This window comes from Pieris napi, chromosome 2 (assembly GCF_905475465.1).
Source record: "Pieris napi chromosome 2, ilPieNapi1.2, whole genome shotgun sequence".
NCBI classification, from domain to species: domain Eukaryota; kingdom Metazoa; phylum Arthropoda; class Insecta; order Lepidoptera; family Pieridae; genus Pieris; species Pieris napi.
Window position 1 is genome coordinate 9,133,178 of NC_062235.1, and position 18,470 is coordinate 9,151,647.

The following is an 18,470-nucleotide window of genomic DNA, read 5'->3' on the forward strand; positions in this document are numbered from 1 at the left end:
CTCTTTATTGTTTAAAATTCAACTAAATGCCTCATTACAAAATATCTTTTAGAACTTAATATGAGTTCCCACGTAGCATGTGAACGACGGAACTAATTCGCGGCACGTTCCAAGGATTACCATTTGAAAGCTCTTTGTTTATGCAAGCTCTCTGTAGGCCAATAGAAAAACTATGATGGATTGACACAGTCCTATAGTTTTAAAAGATTTGTTTTCGAATCTCAATAGCTTTTGAGTTAGCGTCAAACGTGTGTGGAATATATTAGAATTTAGACGATGTTAGACAGACACAGGTACATGAAAACTAGACGTTCCGATAGTGCCATAAATGTCGTTCACTTCTGCTCCTTTTATAGTACAATTGAATGCAGCGGTGTTATCTTCTTTCTATTTGCCTTACTTATTCAAGAAATCTTAAATTATTTATAACTTTTACATCACCTTTTTGATTGCGAATAAGATACAATCATTTGGTTTCATTAGTTAGGCGCGTTTAGTTTTCCCATAGCTGTCATTGGGGAGCCAGCCTATCGCCCCATCTACCACGGTAGTGGACAATCGTCCTAACAAAGCATCGTCGACTAGTTCTAGCTTTTTCCCACGGGCTAACGGTCAAACCCCAAACCCAGTTCCAACCTGCAACTATTCCTACGGTACTCTAGCGCAAAACGATGTACAATTCTAGCTGAGTATGAAAAGTAAAGACATTGTAAAGGAAAGCGGCATTGTAAAAGAAACAATAATGCGTTCGACCTCTGTGGAGCAACAACGTATCGACGCGTCGAGATCGCGATACAAAAGGATGACCGATAACTTGTATATTCTCTCGATGACAGAGGAAAACATTGTTTGCGTTTCGACCCAGTAATTTGAAAAAAATTCAACGTCATGTTTCTTTATGTTATCGGTTTGATGAGCAGAAATATTTTAGGATATTCAACACGCATGCGTAAGATGTTTGCTAATTCTATTTACGTTAAATTAACTAACAGTGTAATACTTTGTATCTATGTACTGTTTTCAAAACGCCGGAAACAAAATAAGAAACTAAATTAGCACGTTAACCAAACTAAATGCATAAAGGCGTTTATTCATTTGTTTTTTAACAACAAAGGACGGCTTATGTTTGATTATTAATAAATGATAGTTGAGTTGTTGGGATATAGTGTAATACAATATCGGCGTGAGGTCGTTGCGCAGTGCGCGGTGACGGGGCACGCACCAGTTTACGCTATTCCGGGCGGGCCTAATTTTAACCATCTGCGTCTCCCAGTCTAGTTTTAGGAAGTGGGCCGACACGCTTTCGGCGAATCAATCGAGCATAATCTACGCATTCAGTTCCAATTTTAATCCGAACCAATAAATGCAAACAGAACATCTCTATAATAGATTTTTTATAATATGAAACCGTTTGTGATAAACTATTCCATTCATAACGAAATTTTAAAAGGAATCCAATTATCGAAATAAAGCGGACAGTCGCATCTTGCGAGATATGCAACTAAATCTATAATGGATGAGAAGGGTCCAGCGTCAATCCAGTAAACGAGACCGCATGAACACAGGCGCATACATAATTGAACAAGCCAAGACAATAGTTGCACGTTTATTCATTAATCTAATGGATTAGTGATGACATTGGGGAATCGGGACTCGTTTCGGAGCAGCGAATAAATTTCAATTAGAGCAATCAGGACGGGCAGTCGCGGAAGTCTCTGGATCCGATGTGTACGGGATAGTGGGGCCTTAGCTTGCATACAGAAATTGTCATGCCCAGCGCATACAAAAGAGGACCTCCACTGCTAATCATTAGGTTTGCGGTAACCGAGATGTGAGCGGAATTATACCCGATACAAACGCTGATTTCGGATTACTTGGCACCAAGTTCTAGGATGTCAGTGTGCTTAATTAAATACTTTAATTCCATGACTCATTTTCAAGTTAAATCCGTGCACATGGCAACATAAACTTTCACATTTAAAAATATTCGATTTCTTACATTTAAAATATATGTTAATGATTAACATATCTTGACGTCCTTTTTGAATTTGTGTGCATTATATGTCTTTACTTACGAAATAAAAGTAGATATGCCTTTAAACTAGCCCTTTTCGAAGGTATATAAGTTTAATATGTCTGCAAAGACGGTTCAAACAAATTTAACTGACATTAAGTGACACTATTAAAAAAATCATAAACAAAAAATGTCTCAAATAAGCTGGCGACGCTGGCGCTTTCGACTTTACATTCGCCGACTTAACGATTGGGTATGACGGTACGGCCATTGTAATTTGTATTTATGCGTATACAATATAATAAGGATTTCGAAAACATTACGAAGTCACAAAATCTCGTACATAAATACATACTGAGGAACTTGGAAATGCCAACTGCGGCTGAATTATGCAGACGAAGACGGACTGCTCACTCATATTTTCGTAGATAATGCAAACTTTAAACATATTTATAGGATCCACATTGAAACGATTTCACCGTTCCACCGCCTAACTAATTACTCAACTACGAACGCAAATTTAAATTCCCATTTTTCTACTTGAAAGTAACACAGCAGGGGCGGATAAAGATTACCAGCCTTTATTCTTAAACATTTGTCTTTCATCGAGGTGGTCGCCGGTTTACTAATTACAAGGCACAGCCCATCATTTAATACGAATTTCGCAAACATCAAATAATTAAAAAATCGATTCGGCGGTGCGTTCAAGCATCAATAATTAAATAATTACCGCATCTGTCGTTCTGTGTGATTTTGAGAAATCTTCTTGAATAAACAGGTAATTTTTATTTTGAAACTACATAACAAAAATTACAAATTACCGATAAAAAGCTGGTTGTTTTTAAATAAAATCACTGGTAGCGATACATGGCATACAATTCTAAATAAGATGAAACAAAAAACTAGAACAATAGTATTCGAGCGCTTCTTATTGGCTAAAAAGCCTTCGATGATATTGTAGTTAATCCCTAAACCACACGCGGTGACGATTACAACGCACCTATTAGTCAAATTAGCTTTATTGTTGCTACAAGTCAGGGTTGCACAAGAGCAATCGGCTTACATACGGACAATTATGCCTCACAATACGATGAGTCAACAGAAATTGCTGGGGCGTTTATCAAAACAATAGTCTTGATAAGTTAATAAAGCAAGGCGCGAGAGGTCTAACGAGCGATTATCGAGCAATATCAAATAGGCGCGTGTCTCGTGCGTGTGACATAGAATATATTACCGAGATGACTCACAGCCTCCATTCCAGTCTTGGAACTGCAGACTAAAAACCAATAACCTAGATCTAGTGACTATACAGTTTTCAATCCCGAGACACGAAATTCCAAGTTTTAAAACCTATAGTGAAAATATTGCGCATTGAAAGCGAATCTCAAGAGCTATTACGAAACATTTAGACAACGAATGCAAGATTAGGAGATCTGTTTGTAGCGAGGGCACTGACCGAATTCCACATTTATACCGCTAATTCATGCACAAGAGTATCTGCATCCTACAAAGACCATATTACGAGCATCAACTCGGAGCATAGCTAATACCGTTTATTCGCGCTCAACTACGACAATAACACGTGAAGAATACTTAAATAATCATAACAACGTACATGACTCTAATACAAATAATTATTTCTTTAGAACTAGACCACGAAAATGGTGTACGCTAGTCACGATTAAATATAATAGAGAGAGCCAAAGAGACGGCAGACTCTTATCTCCTCAGATCGTAATTACACCGTGTATATTTTGATCCAATAGACTTATCGACGATGCGTGAACAATAACTGTTGGCGCGGTCGTGTTAACCTGCGTGTCAAACTTAGCCAATCCTGGGAATAGATTTTTATCGAGCGAAACAAGAGAATTCATTCAATCAATTTAGTCATATCTATTGTTAAAATTTGAAAATTATTTACATGGGACATTCTTTTTTCTAGTTTCTTAATATTAAAACCTGTAATATTAACTATACTAAGCCAAACCATGGGGTAGTACACAAACTTCCGGATATTAATATCATACTTGACAAGCAAGTGCTGTCAAGCTAGCATTAACATTATAACGTCATGTTTGACAGCAGAATTTATAACGAAACATTCTTCTCGGTCAAAAGTAATTTTTAATTAAGTTTCTTGATAATCCGGATCAGGTGAAGTAGATTTAAGGCCTCCCGAGTCCTCTCGATAATTGGAATCCGTCTCTAGTTTCAAACACCTGCTACTGTATTGAGAATTTTTCTTTTTACGGAGGCTAGGAACCGGATAGATACAAAGTAATAAACAACTCAATATCGTACGACATAGATGAACTGTACGTTCAAAACTATGAATTAAATTTTAATATTACAAAATCATTAGAAAGAATATTAATATTGATTATAATTCTGTTTGAAAGGATATTTATTCATCGAACAAATGCCTAGTAGCTCGTACTTATTCACGTCTGTGGTTATGAATCGTTCGGGTCTCAACCGGTTTCAACGTTAATTAAGAAACGATTTTAAATATTATAAAACGCTACTTGATCTATTGGTTTTGACATCACTACCACGTCTATCAGTTTAACAATTGATCGTTGTGCAGATGAATGATTTATTAATATATATTTAATTGATTTTAACCCATCGTAATCGAAAGAATATTTTAATAAAGCTTTAGATCAACATAAGTAAACACGTAGCAAATGATTCATCTTTGTATACGGTAGCATTAATTTCTGTCAGACAAAAAATACTCAATTTCGTTTATCACAATCCGAATTTACCTGTCAATTTGGATTCCCAATCAGTTACACAAAATTTACGCTTATCATGAAGAAAACGTTATCGACCAATTTGCGAAAACAATGTCAATTTACACCACTCAAATTCTTGAAAATCGTGACGGATAAAATTGTTTTCGGACTAATTACAAAAAGCTTTTGCTTGCATAAATGATATATTGACGCAATTTATAGGTTTACTTAGAACGTGACTATCCCGATAGGAATCGCTTCTCATATCGAGATCGATCGACATTGATGTAATTAAATAGCAAAACGGGATAAAGTCGAGTGCCATCTGAACTACCGTTGCGGATGATGTGACATGTGAGGGTGTGAGAGGTGTGCGTGGGAGTACGGTTGCCCTAATGAGCCTAAGGGGAGTGGGGAGGGACAAGGGGGGTGTTGATGGTACTGCTGCAATGGCGACGGGGCCAGCCCCGGATGATGATCTATTGGATACTGCGCGGAACCAGCATACGCCAATTGCCTCACCTTCATATCGTCGTCGACGACATTATACGTTAGCTCGGTCTCCTCGTAGCCCGTGGATGCCATTCTCTGCTCGCTCGTCGTGGGAGGGTCGGGTGAATTTAAGCAGGTCTGTATGAGCCGCTTTCCCGAATCTGATGTGATCATCGGTTGAAGTTTCCGCGTAGCAAATGTGTACACATGTCCGGTTTCTGACGCAACCAATAACATCACTTGTGTTCCCGTTAGTGTTGACAGTTCGTAAGCCTGAAATAAAAAGAAATATAATTATTAAACTTATTCATACAAAGTCAATTCTGGCAAAGATATAATTAAAAACATAATCTTTTTGAAGAAAATGAAAGATATGTACCGGCGTTAGTAGCATCATTATGGAGACACTGTTTTTTCACGGAAAATTTACTAGTTACCTAAATGACGCATAGTCATGTATCAATGAATATCAATACACTAGAGATATATTCCCTAAACTAAAGGATTCATGTGAGAAATGAAACTATTAAACCCATATTTTTTTGACCTTTCGCCTCTCCCACGCCCCTAATTCGTAAGTAAACCTCTATACGTTTTCGGGAGCAATATCACTCTCTCACGGCTTTATGTGTGCCCGAGGAATTATCACACCCACTAGCGCCACCTACACGATTTAAACCAATTACTGTTTCCAGACATCAGCGTAATTTGAACTCTATCATTTCTTACATAAGAGTTATTTGTTCGATAATAGATCAACTTGACGCCGACAATTGTCGAAACTGTAATGCGTTGTAAAATGTTTACTGGCGCCTAGAAAACTACATAGTTATGTAAAGATGAAGAACTAAGGTCTGAACTAATTCGTGTACGAGACACATAAATCGATATTAATTCAACAAGATTTATACAATGTCAGGAGATTTTATCAAATATTTCGAGGTGGTAAAATCTCATAATTAATGAGGAAATGCAATGACAATAATTTATGTATGTGCCGGTGCGAATAACACGCCCTACTAGCGCTTAAGCAAGGTGTCATCGATCAATGATATGATTGATGATAAGCAGTAATTAGCAGCTCAATTGCATTCATGATACTAAGTGCATTATACTCGAAAGTGAATTGACCCTTAACACGCAAAAAATAAGGTCTGTCGGGACACTGCCAAAATTGACAATTACAAATGCACCAATAATGAGTTTTGTTGTTAAATATGATTGACGAGGGAGAAAAATCAGCAAACAATCGTATACAAATTAAAAATTCCAAAAAACTCTCGATTGAATGGTCGAAATGGCATCCAATTATTATTAAAGACGTCCGGGACTTTCTTTAAATTGTCAAAAGTCAAAAGTGCAAAAATAATGAATTGTTATCGTATTAAGTCATTAGTGAAGCATGTAACGGGAAAATTAAATGTTGGCGATTATGTAAGACCATTTAAAAATATATATGTGCTATATCAGATTATTCGTTACTTTTAAATACATAGTTCATATTTACTATCTACTAATCCATTCATAAAAGCTTAATCAGTGTAATAGTACATTTTAACTAAAGTACTCTCTCGTCTTCTTTAAATTATGATTATGAAAACGTTTAAATATTATCGCAATTCTATCATTAAAACATTTTCTTCAACAATAAACGTATGAACAACAGTTGAACCTATTGAATTGAATTTATGGGCGGATATCTACTACTTCTAAGAAATCTCTTACAAGTGCCTACGTAAAAATAATACTATAAACAACCTACGCCGTTGATTGGCGGAGCGGCTCCCTTTTAACGATTAAGTTTTGCAAAAAAATACACTTGACATGTGATCCAGTTAAGTCACGAGAGATAGTAGTATCAAGTGCAACAAAATTCGAAAACAGGTAGTCCAATCAGTGCGCGTGCGCCGAATTAAACTACATTAATTTTATCGCCCCTGTTGACACAAAATGCCATTACAAACAAGAAAACAATATCAACATTATGTTAACGATAAAAGGGAAATAATAATAATTATAGATTAAAACTGCACTTAGGTGTAGTATCTATAGAACAGTTGTATTTTATCAGAAGTAACTTACAAAATATGGTGCAAGCTATATGTGAATCTCCAATTATTTCATACAAATGATCGCGTGACAACACTTACTAATTAATTTGGTCTTACGTTTTGTAAGAGATACAGTAATGAATATTCAGGCGACTGTCACAAAATGCAAGTGAGAATGATAGTATTGCGTTACAAATTTTTAGTCGAAATACATATGTGATACCCCTTTATAATACAGCCCTAAGAGTTCTAAGAAAAAAATAAACAGTGGTGCTACAACCTCTTTAAGCCTTGGCCTCAGATTTCTGAATATGTTTCATGATCATTTTTAAATCTAATAGGCAAGTAGGTGATCAGCCTCCAGTGCCTGACACACGCCGTCGACTTTTTGGGTCGAAGACATGTCGGTTTCCTCACGATGTTTTCCTTCACCGTTCGAGCAAATGTTAAATGGGCACATAGAAAGAATGTCCATTGGTGAACAGCCTGGGATCGAACCTACGACATCAGGTATGAGAGTCGCACGATGAAGCCACTAGGCCAACATTGTTCGACTTCCAAGATGTTTTTTAAATACATCGCAATATCATATGTATCAAACGATTAATTACTTGCAAATATAGTCCACTAATGACAGTTACAATAAATCGGTATTTATGCAACAACACGTCATCTTTTATTCATTATCTAGTAATTCAATAAACATCAGACATTCAGAACATTACAAGCAAAGAAAACTAGGATGAGACCTGGCGCCGACATCGACATGGCGACTGCTCTAAGATTTCACCTACAATCAGAGAAAATTCTACTTCGTAACATCATTAATAACCCATTGCCAGACATTCATAAATCAATCATTAATTACTAATATTTACAATTTTCTCTATGTATATAACAATAAAAATATACAACACTATCTAATAAATTTACATGAACACGCCGATAAGGGGAAATGTCAAATCAATTCCTTTATATAAGAATTACCATGAAAGACATAAACGATGCAGATTATACAAAATTTGTTGCTTGTACAACGGAGACCTGTCGAGCTCAAAATAAAAAGCATTTCAATGTAAAATAAGTTGTGGTCCAGTCACAAATTAATGGAAAACATTTGGGACATCGCATTACGAGATGTGACATTTCTCCAAGTGCGCCTCGAGAGATGGCGCTCAAAAAAACTGCTAATTACAAATACAATGCAGTACAAAGCGACCGCTTTTCCCACGGAGCATCCAAGCGCGTGCGTACCGAACATTTTAAGCATGCTCGTCTTTTATTGCCAAAAATTAATGCCCAGTAAACAGCCCTTAATTGCAAGCCAGCCTCGTTTAATTCAGCTTCTGACAGAGAACAACCAACGCGTCACAGCAAGAGAGCGGTTCGCGGAAATCAGCATTCATTGCAAAAAGCCACCGTCAAATAATAATATTAAATCGCGCATATGCCGTGGTTCTTAACCAAATTGTAGTGCACTTGATGCATACTTCATGTTTTATAGCGTTTTAATTTTATTGAATAATGGCACACGTTCGTCGGCTCAGACCGAAAGCTTCATAATTTCAGATATCTTCATCGCCTGGAGGCCATTATGGTACCTATTAGTTATGTTATAAACATACAAATTATTTTATCAAAAGTAACGAGCATTTAGTACATAAAATACCTACTAACTAATATTTAGGTATTACTACATAATAATACATATTTAATTTACGTTCAATTTCATAAGAAATTATTTCTATTTTACATAAAAGCTGCCGCATTTTCTTCGAATGGGAAACATCTGAGGGCCGAGTAAATTTGCACTCGAAGCCATTTTCTGAACAAAAAGCATTTATTCTGCGCAAAAAATGACGACAACGATTTGTCGCCTCCTATTGCGACCGCGTCTCAGCGTGAAGTATTAACACCATTAACGAAAGCTACAAGAACCAATAATTAAATGCAAACTGCAATAACAGCATAAAATTCAACTCGTTCCTGGCGGTAATGGAGCCTAGAAGACCATTATGAACACTTACCAGACTCACATTAGTATAGAAGCTAACAGTAATTGTCAGGCAAGCCAAGATGGGAATATAAAGGTGCTAATCAAAATACTACGATGTTTATTGCAAAAATTACTAGGCGGCAAGTCAATTTTTTTACTATTTAGTTATTTTACAGTAAGAATCCAATCCTAGTTGTATTTAAATATAGTATAAAGAACTATACAAAATAAATATCAAACAAAATTACAGAGGTATATGTTTCTACTATATTGGCAATTAATATGGCAATTGGAAGAAAATATCCATTTATTTATAACAAACAAATCTTTACAAATAAACTACATTAAATATAATTCAGTATCAAACATAACATAATTTTGTAGTTAAAGTACCTACTGAAGTAATGATTTTGCAAGATCAACGGACAATTAAAAAAGGACGTTAAAGGCGTTTCTATTTTTTTGGAATTAGGTATAATTTAAGTTAATAAAAATGGTTGTTCCAGTTTGTACAGGACCAATATATGGTTAATGCGAAATAGTACAGATTTAAGGTCATGTAATATTATATTAAAAATTCCAACACAGTAAAATAGTATGAGTAATGCTCATTCATAAAACTTGTACAATTCATGTAAGATCTAGACTATAATAAATACAATTATATCTTCAAGTCCAGATGTTATATTGCCTACTCAACGGCTCAGCACGACCCTATAATTTTCAGTATTTGCTATAATAATAAGAAATAATTTTAAAAGAATATATAGTATTTATCTTTAGCCCTTAGTTTTACAAGAGGCGCGTTTAACGGAAAATTTTCGTGTTCTTGAACATCTTTTTTACAATACAACATCCTTGTAACACATTTAACTAAAAAGACCGACAATCAACTTCATAATCAACGGTGTTCCGACTTACAAAATTAATCACATACATATTTTGAAATAAAGTAAAATGTAGATTATATAAAAGATTACTTTCGTTTCCTTTTTAACTGATAAGAATAACAAAAGCTTAACTTTTTTTAAGCCAAGGCTGAAGTTCGACAGAAGTCAACAAATCAAATAAGACGAAATTGGCTCAACGGCTTCCCTATAAGGGCGCAGTTTTGACTTATAAACGCACCGTAAACACGCATTATATACACCAGGGATCGAGGAAACCCCAAAAACAGGTTATGAAACAAGGTTGCCATATTTGTGTAGTACTCGAATGGATTAAGCGTAAAAGGTCTAAACGGGTCGTCTCCTGCCTACCTGAACGCCACGTGGCGGTGTCTGCCAGCTCAGCTATCTTTACGTCATCGCACTTGTAAGGCGAGGATACTGTGGCACTATTTGCATAAGGCAGATATTAAAGGCCGTTAAATTTATATATATTAAATTTATATACCAATTACTTACTAAATAAAGTTATGAATCGTTTCATTACAACTGTTAAAAGCCTGCCTACGCAACCGGCTGTAATTGTGATAATTAAAATTAATTTTAATTTTGAGGTATCAAAAGCGTAAATCAATATCAATAAAATAAAGTGCTCCAAGGCGATGGCGCCAATACAATTTATTTATTTTTAATTTACAGTAAACATAAACTAAAATAAGATTTCCGTTTAACGTAATATCTTTATCAGGCTTAACGACACGATATTTGTTACTTCATACCAAAAGAAACTACTCGCGGTATTCAGCGATAATTAAGTTAAGAATCTCGATGTGAATCTTGTAAAGGGTTGCCAATTCTCCACACCCATTAAAGTCGATCGAATCGTCGGTAATGATTGAAAAGTGAAAGCCAAGCCCATTATCCCATTCTACATTGGATGTGACACGGTTTAATATAAGCACGGGAAGGTATAACATTATCACAATTATGCTAACGAGTAGTGATCTATTAATCCCGTCAGACTTTACTTGACCTTCAAATTAATAAGGGGTACCTTTAGTTCCTATAATCATTATCATTATATTGCGATTAAGGTTTAGTATGACATTGAGCACATTATATCGATGAAAATTATTGTTGATAGAAGAAAATTTAAAATTTAGATTGTATACAATATTTATCGCTGATTGAACGTTGCTGCCGATAAATAGTAGCTTTAAGGTGAGTGGAACGATTAGCTGAACGACTTCTAAATAATTATCGATTATAAATGAAACATAACCGTAATTCCAGAGGCAACAGAGCGGCGTGTAAATAACGAGTTGACACTTTTTGTGAAAGGTATGAGATAAGCTGGATTTTGTGAAAGGTTTTATAAAAGAATCAAGTATTCAATAAGATAACTTAATTACCTTGCACATACAAAAGTGATGTAATTAGTTCAAACCATTAAAAAGTTTATATATGAGTATGATCATGCGATCAAATGATAATAAAACCAGTATTTTTATCAAAAATAATTTCATAAATATTATAAAAATGAATTCGGTTAAATAAGAGCCCATTCACTTCGACATTTGTTCCTGGAAAGTGAGAACTTTAACTCAAGTGATACTTTGCACAGCGTGCAAAATTTCTTTTGTCGACTGAAAAGAGAGAATAAAATTAAAGAACCTGATACCAATACAATAATAGATTCTATAAGAGACAATGCCCAATCTAACAGAACAATAGCCAATCCTTGATACAATAACAGCCTTACTAGGTCGTAATTATTATAAGACCTAGTGTTACATGTAAATTTAATGTGGTTGCACCGGGTATCAACAGCCAGTGTCGATTGCAGGTTTATAATCGGTAGATTTCATTCATAAACAGCGATAATGCTTATGAATGGCGGTCCAAGCGTGCCCTTAAATTATTATATACGACTTCCATAAGTTTCCTGTTCGCCTATTGCCATTTATCGAATGTTGTTCATGCAGACAGGCTATCATTTTGTGGGCGCTAACTTGACCTTGATTTATTAAGTTCATTGAGTAGTATAGGCTATAAACCACATCTTTAAGTCGCAGCTGTTCAAGATGGAAATCAATTTGATCGTCGTATTCCTTGTGTATTAGTGGGTTGAGTTATAAAATGCGTATTTAATAAGTGTATTTACATTCAATACATTTTATTGATTCGTAAAAAGTGCAGCCGAGCACGCTAAGGACGTAAATATGTTTAACTGTTAATTTATTTTCATAATGGCTGACTGAATTAATTTTAGTGCTAAATAAACAACGTTTATCTGTGATCTCCACAATGCGAGGGTAACAGGAGCCGACTGAAGCGCCGCGACGGTGATACCATCACGCCGATATGCATCAAGGAAGACCAGTTGTCAATACATTTCACCTGCAACTTCAACTTGATGGCCTGTCGGTGACCAGAACGAGTTCCCATGAATTGTGTTCCTTACAGGACAATTTTATACCCCTGTCCAACAAGATGTACCAAGACCTTGCATACAATATGTTAATGTTATCAGCTATCGATCCAAGCTTTATGGGCCCTTTATTCAAACCTTTGTTAAATCCTATCAAAACAAATATGTTGCAAGGTCTAGTTTCAGTAGAAATCCACTTTTAATTTAAACAAATTGTCTGGTTCCAAACAAATAAGTACTTAATGCGTAATGGCCGCGCTGAGGCTAGATATTTCGCCAACCTTATTTACTGGACAATTCATATGTCCGAGGAAATAAACACAGGTGGTCCCAATGAAAGGTTCCGTGGACGCCAAGCGAGTCTCTAGAGATGCCGCCCTCCCTAAAAGGATAATAATACGTCGTTTCGATGTTCTCAACTAAGTGTATCCTCGGCAACCCGGGAGAAATGTAAATGAGCCTGGCACCTGACAAATAGCTTAATTAACGATCGACATGCGCCACCAGAATTATTCGGATTATCTAAATACTTCATTAACGAGCTTGAAGCGCGATTAAGCACAATTATGACCAGTTTATCATGGTCGTTATATTATGTTGCGTGAGGGTGTCCTAGATATTTTTCACTGCAAAGCTAGCAAGACTACGTAATATTTTTGTACACATTTTGAAAAATTTATAGCACTTAATGGTTTTGGAATTTAACCAATAATTTTGACCTTATAGGATACTAATATAGGGTTCACGACCATATCTATGATTAAGACTACAAGGCCGTTATAGAAGTAACTTGTATTACAAGATAACTTTTTTTCGCAATGTTATGCATAAGTAGGCGTCAAGTGGGCGCGCACGTGATTGCTTTGTGACTATCGCTTGCCACCGCACGACCAATCGCGTGGGCGATTGCCGCAATACTACCTCTGATGAGACCAATCTAATTCAATGCTTTCAAAAACCTTACATCTGATTTACAAATTGTCACCCAACCTTGACTCTCGATCAAGGCTGTAAAAACGGTATCGTTTGAAAGGTCTACAGAATTCCAGACCACGCGGTGACCGCGGCAAGATCTCGTTTCACATCAAAACCTTCCCCGTTCTGGGAAACTGCGGTAAAAAACATTTAGTTAGTTCAATTGCACGAACGCGAACTTTCCCACCGAAATCCTTGTGTTTGGTCATTTTTTTTAATTGACATAAAAAGCAAAATGCCGCAGCTCCTGCAGTCGTAATCAAATAAAAACTTACTGGGAAATGTATAATGTATTGGATTCGCGGTGCCGATACATTATGGATGGGGCCCTGCTGGCTGCGTTCGGATATTTTGACGGCGAGCTATCAGACGTTACGGGTGGACTCGATACTTTTTACCCGCTGATAACATCGAACGGAATAACTAACATGCCCTTACTGTGAATTTACGTACGTAGCAAACCTCAGAATTCTTACAAAAACTTAAACCTAATAGATATCAACAAAAAAGAAAACCTTTTTCGATCTAGGCCTTAGATTTTTGAAACTGTATCATGACAATTTGTCAATCTAATAGGCAAGTACGTGATTAGCCATCAACTTTTTGGGTCTAATGCAAGCTGGTTTCCTTACAATGTTTTCCTTCACCGTTCGAGCGAATGTTAAATACACATGCACATAGACAGAATGTCCGTTCCGGGGATCGATTCTACGACATCAAAGATGAGAGCCGCAGGCTGAAGCAACTTGGCCAGTACTACTAATATATTTGATACAGGGATTACTATTCTACTAGTAAACGCAGGTGGCGGGGTACAACAAAGTTTACCCGTTAAACGTAATTTATATGGTACATTAGGGGATTACAGTAATTATGTACACTGGTGTGCCGCCGCGTATAAATTTCTTAAGCGAACTTGAAATGTACCTTTGCGAAACATTATCTCAAACTGTGAAATCGCGTGAGCTATTTAAATACTTATTTTTATAGAATAGGAGGTAAATAGATAGTAAGTAAGTGATACCGCCATGCCCATGGACACACTCAATGCCAGAGTGTTCGCGTTGCGTTTTAAGTATAAAATACTAAATGATGAATTTAAAATAGATACACAAATTTAGCCGCGATAACCAAAAACAAACATTAAGTTTAAGCTGTTATAAATATGTTTAAAACTCTACATATCACGGTTAATAACGCAGTTTTTATCGATTAATTTAAATCTGTTAAAACTGGATTCTTAAGTGACGGTACCCTACTTATAAAATGTACACAATTTCGGTTCTAAAATATTTAGCCTGTGTTATTTCTTTCTTAACTAAAATTAATGGAGTACCTGCATGAAGTACTAAGCATCCGAAATATTTTCGCGATAAATCGAATTATTATATAATTATTATTATGCGTTTAATTATTCGTGTAAGTCTAAAATATAAACAAGGACAATTACGTAATGCGTCAGTAATTTTTATCTTTATTAAAATGCCTGTGCATTTAATTACACCATATTAAAATACGCTTTACAAAACCGAATTACGACGGCGAGTCTTTGAAATTACGCGATTTCTTTTTTAGTTTTTTCAAAGCTTAACCAATAAAAATAGCATTATTCTAAAATTTTCATTCATTTCATTCATTATTCCGTAAAAACGTTTTATGATTATGCTAAACCGTATTTGTTAAATTTTTGTCATGATTTATTCTAGACTCAGATCATGTAGAGAATATTTTTAATAGTTCTGCGTATATGTTAACGTAAAATTGTAAAAACCGTTTGATTGTAATCTAGCGGTTATCGGTTATCGGTATTCGGTAGATTGTACTACACTAACTTAGTTATCATTCAAACTTCTTTGGTCAATTACAGATTAATTTTACTTCCCAACAATTTCATATAACTACCGAATAATAATACGTTAAATTGCAAGCAGTATGTTGAGTTGACAATCTTTCGACAGTTTACAATCTCGCGAGATAGATTACAATGTAACGGTTTTTACAATTTTACGGTGACATATACACCACTGACCGTTAACTAAGTTTATCAACCGATAAATTTGCCGATTAGTCGATTGGACGACAAACTGTCGTTCCTTTCAACTAATCAGGGGACTGACTGTCACCTGTCTAACTCGAATCAAAGCTGTGCATTGAGATTGATGTTGGGAACAATTTAGAATTACTGAATTAATTTTAGTATAACAAATAGAATAAGCGAAGTTATTGGTTAAACTTTTTATAATACTGTCAAGTGAAACCATGCAGTGCGTTGAGTGCTAAATGTGTGTGTACCTTACAGGTTTGACGATTGATTGATTTCAATGAATGTCGTAGTGAAAGGCGCTGTTGGCTCTCAATGGCACTTGCGTACTAGGCGTGCATAACAACAAGGCGTTCACTCTAGGTGTCGTTCGGAGGCGGGCCCAGAAGCTAGACATTCCCTGCCGACCGACCAATCAATCTAAGTCCCCATGCCACTCGATATTCAATGCTGTTATGGTGGATTTCAAATAAGCGGTAACGCAGGTAAAGTTCTAATTAAGCTGGCCAGTGGTTAAGTACTTTCTTAAGTTTATGCTCGCCTAGTAAAACAACTATTTAAGGCGGGCATGCATAATTCACTTAAAAGTGTATGTATGTGTAAAAAATTAAAATATCCTTTAACACCACTATATTTTTTGTCGATATTATGTTGATGAAATATATGATCAAGCGTAAAGTCATGCCTAAGGATCTTAAGAAATGTTTGTAATACTGCGAAAAGATTAAATCTATTACAACAACACTCATAATAGCTACATTCCATCGAGCCTAAACACTTTGAAGTTGAGTGCGGAGAGAAGATCAAATTAAACAATTACCCATTGCGTACAACACTACCTAATTGCAGGGCGTCGCGATCGCGTCGCCGACCTATATCTCACGACCCGTGTTTCGTAATTATAGACAGCAAAATCTCCGGATAAAAATATAAACATAACGGTCTTATTCATAAATGTAAAAAAGTATTTTAAAAAAATTATGACTAATAAAGTCAATAAAATTTATTCACGGTGATTTACTCACTACAAAGTAACGCGAGTGCGATTAATACCCAAAACATTCGGTAGCTTTTTGAAATTATGTAGGTGTATGTTCAATAAAAAGTAAATTAAAAAAATATTTTTAGTTATTTATTATTATTATTATTATTATTAAGTTGAAGCTGAACATGAGGAACGAGGAACCAAATATGTCTTAAAAAGTACTAGGCGAGCAGAGAATATCAGAAGTTCCCGAATATACCCGCCATCAAAGACATCTAGCGGTATTGTAACGAACTACGAGCTCGAACATGAACTGTTTCGTTGTAAACAAACTCTACTATCAAAATCTATTACAATAGATTTGTGAAAGGAACATCACTCATAGGTACATTACCATATATATATTCGGTCAAGACATAAACAAAGTTAAAGAATAAAATAGCTCACTTTTATGATATCAGTTTAGAACATAATATCAACTAGTCGTGTGGGAAAATAATCTAACTCGCAATCTACATCCAGGCTAGTCCCTAATTAATTTAGTAATCGCTCGTGACGACTTACTCCAGCCAAAGACCCAACCACGAAGCTAACGAAATCACGACTCAGCGACCCAACGATAATCGTTATTTTAAATTTATTAAAATGTCCTCTTTAAGGACTATATCGGACCTATATCGGACTGTATAATTTATTCCCGCTTCGGACAAAAGCAGTTTAAAATGAAAGCCATCATAGGGTAAGGGGTTTTATTTAAGAGCAATGTCCATTCATTTAAACTGACCGGTTATGTATTAAGATCGTGATCTTTCCAACATTAGACATTTAATTTAACCCAAGCATTATCTGATTTGTTACTTCAATATTCGTTTATTCACCGCAATGCAATTAAAAGTCACGTTAAATTCTTAAGTATACAGTAAATCCCTTAGCTACCAATGCCCGAAGCTAGATTCTGTCGGCTAAACATGACAAAGTCGGCCCAGCCACAATGCTTGCCGACGAGAAACCAACGTTTGCCGACAAATCGTGTCCCTCGAAGCCCCCGCGGCGTTGTAATTACTCTTGTATTCGAGGCGCTTGACGGAAGATGGACCAACTGAAAGATTGTCAAGATAAACCAACAGACGACATTGGTATTCAGTACACACGACCAAAGGTTATAAAAACATTTACGTTATAAGAGATGAGCAGGCTTGGGGAAGAAAAATGTTTGTCCTATGAATCATTAAATCAATTATGAAATTACGCATAAGAGTACATATATATAATATGTTTTAAAATCAAGAAATCGTTAAGATATTTTTAGAGAGATGTCTCAATCTGCTCGTGATAGTTATTCAAGAAGAAATATCAGTCAAAATGTTCGTAGGGCAGAATACAAATATATATTATGTATGAAATGATGAATCAAAAGTTTACCAACAATAAAATTAACCTAACGCATAAACAAAAGTTAATTAACCTTTAACAGAATCAAAACAAGATTTTCAATACGATTAGATAGTACCAGAGAGAATAGATAAATGTATAGATAAAGTAAAAAAGGCTTAACGAGAACGGATACGTTTCGTGTCCGAGTTGAGCACGCTGCTAACCCGCTGAGAGACAGCGCTCGCGTGCAATGGCCACGCAAAAACTCATTGTGTAAACGAACAAAAATAACTATAGGCATACATCCATAATTAACAACTTTGTATTGATTATTTTATACATGACTTCTATTCTTCGATTTATAAAAAAAACTGCTTTATTTTCATTTCCATGTTTCATACTATCGCTGTACAATAAATAATTCACGTTAAACTGTCGCGCGAATAAAAGAGTTAACATTTGTCATCTACATAGAGTTAATAT

At 35.6% G+C, this 18,470-nt stretch overlaps 1 protein-coding gene across 3 annotated transcripts in view; it reads right to left on the reverse strand.

The window, feature by feature from the left end:
- The window catches only part of LOC125056593 (serum response factor homolog), a 159,959-nt gene that overhangs the window by 138,914 nt on the left and 2,575 nt on the right, over positions 1–18,470 (reverse strand). For all 3 annotated transcript variants that reach the window (XM_047659791.1, XM_047659783.1, XM_047659774.1), the window contains exon 2: positions 5,278–5,520. In XM_047659791.1, the coding sequence (XP_047515747.1) occupies positions 5,278–5,520 (243 nt within the window). The remainder of the gene's footprint in view (positions 1–5,277; positions 5,521–18,470) is intronic.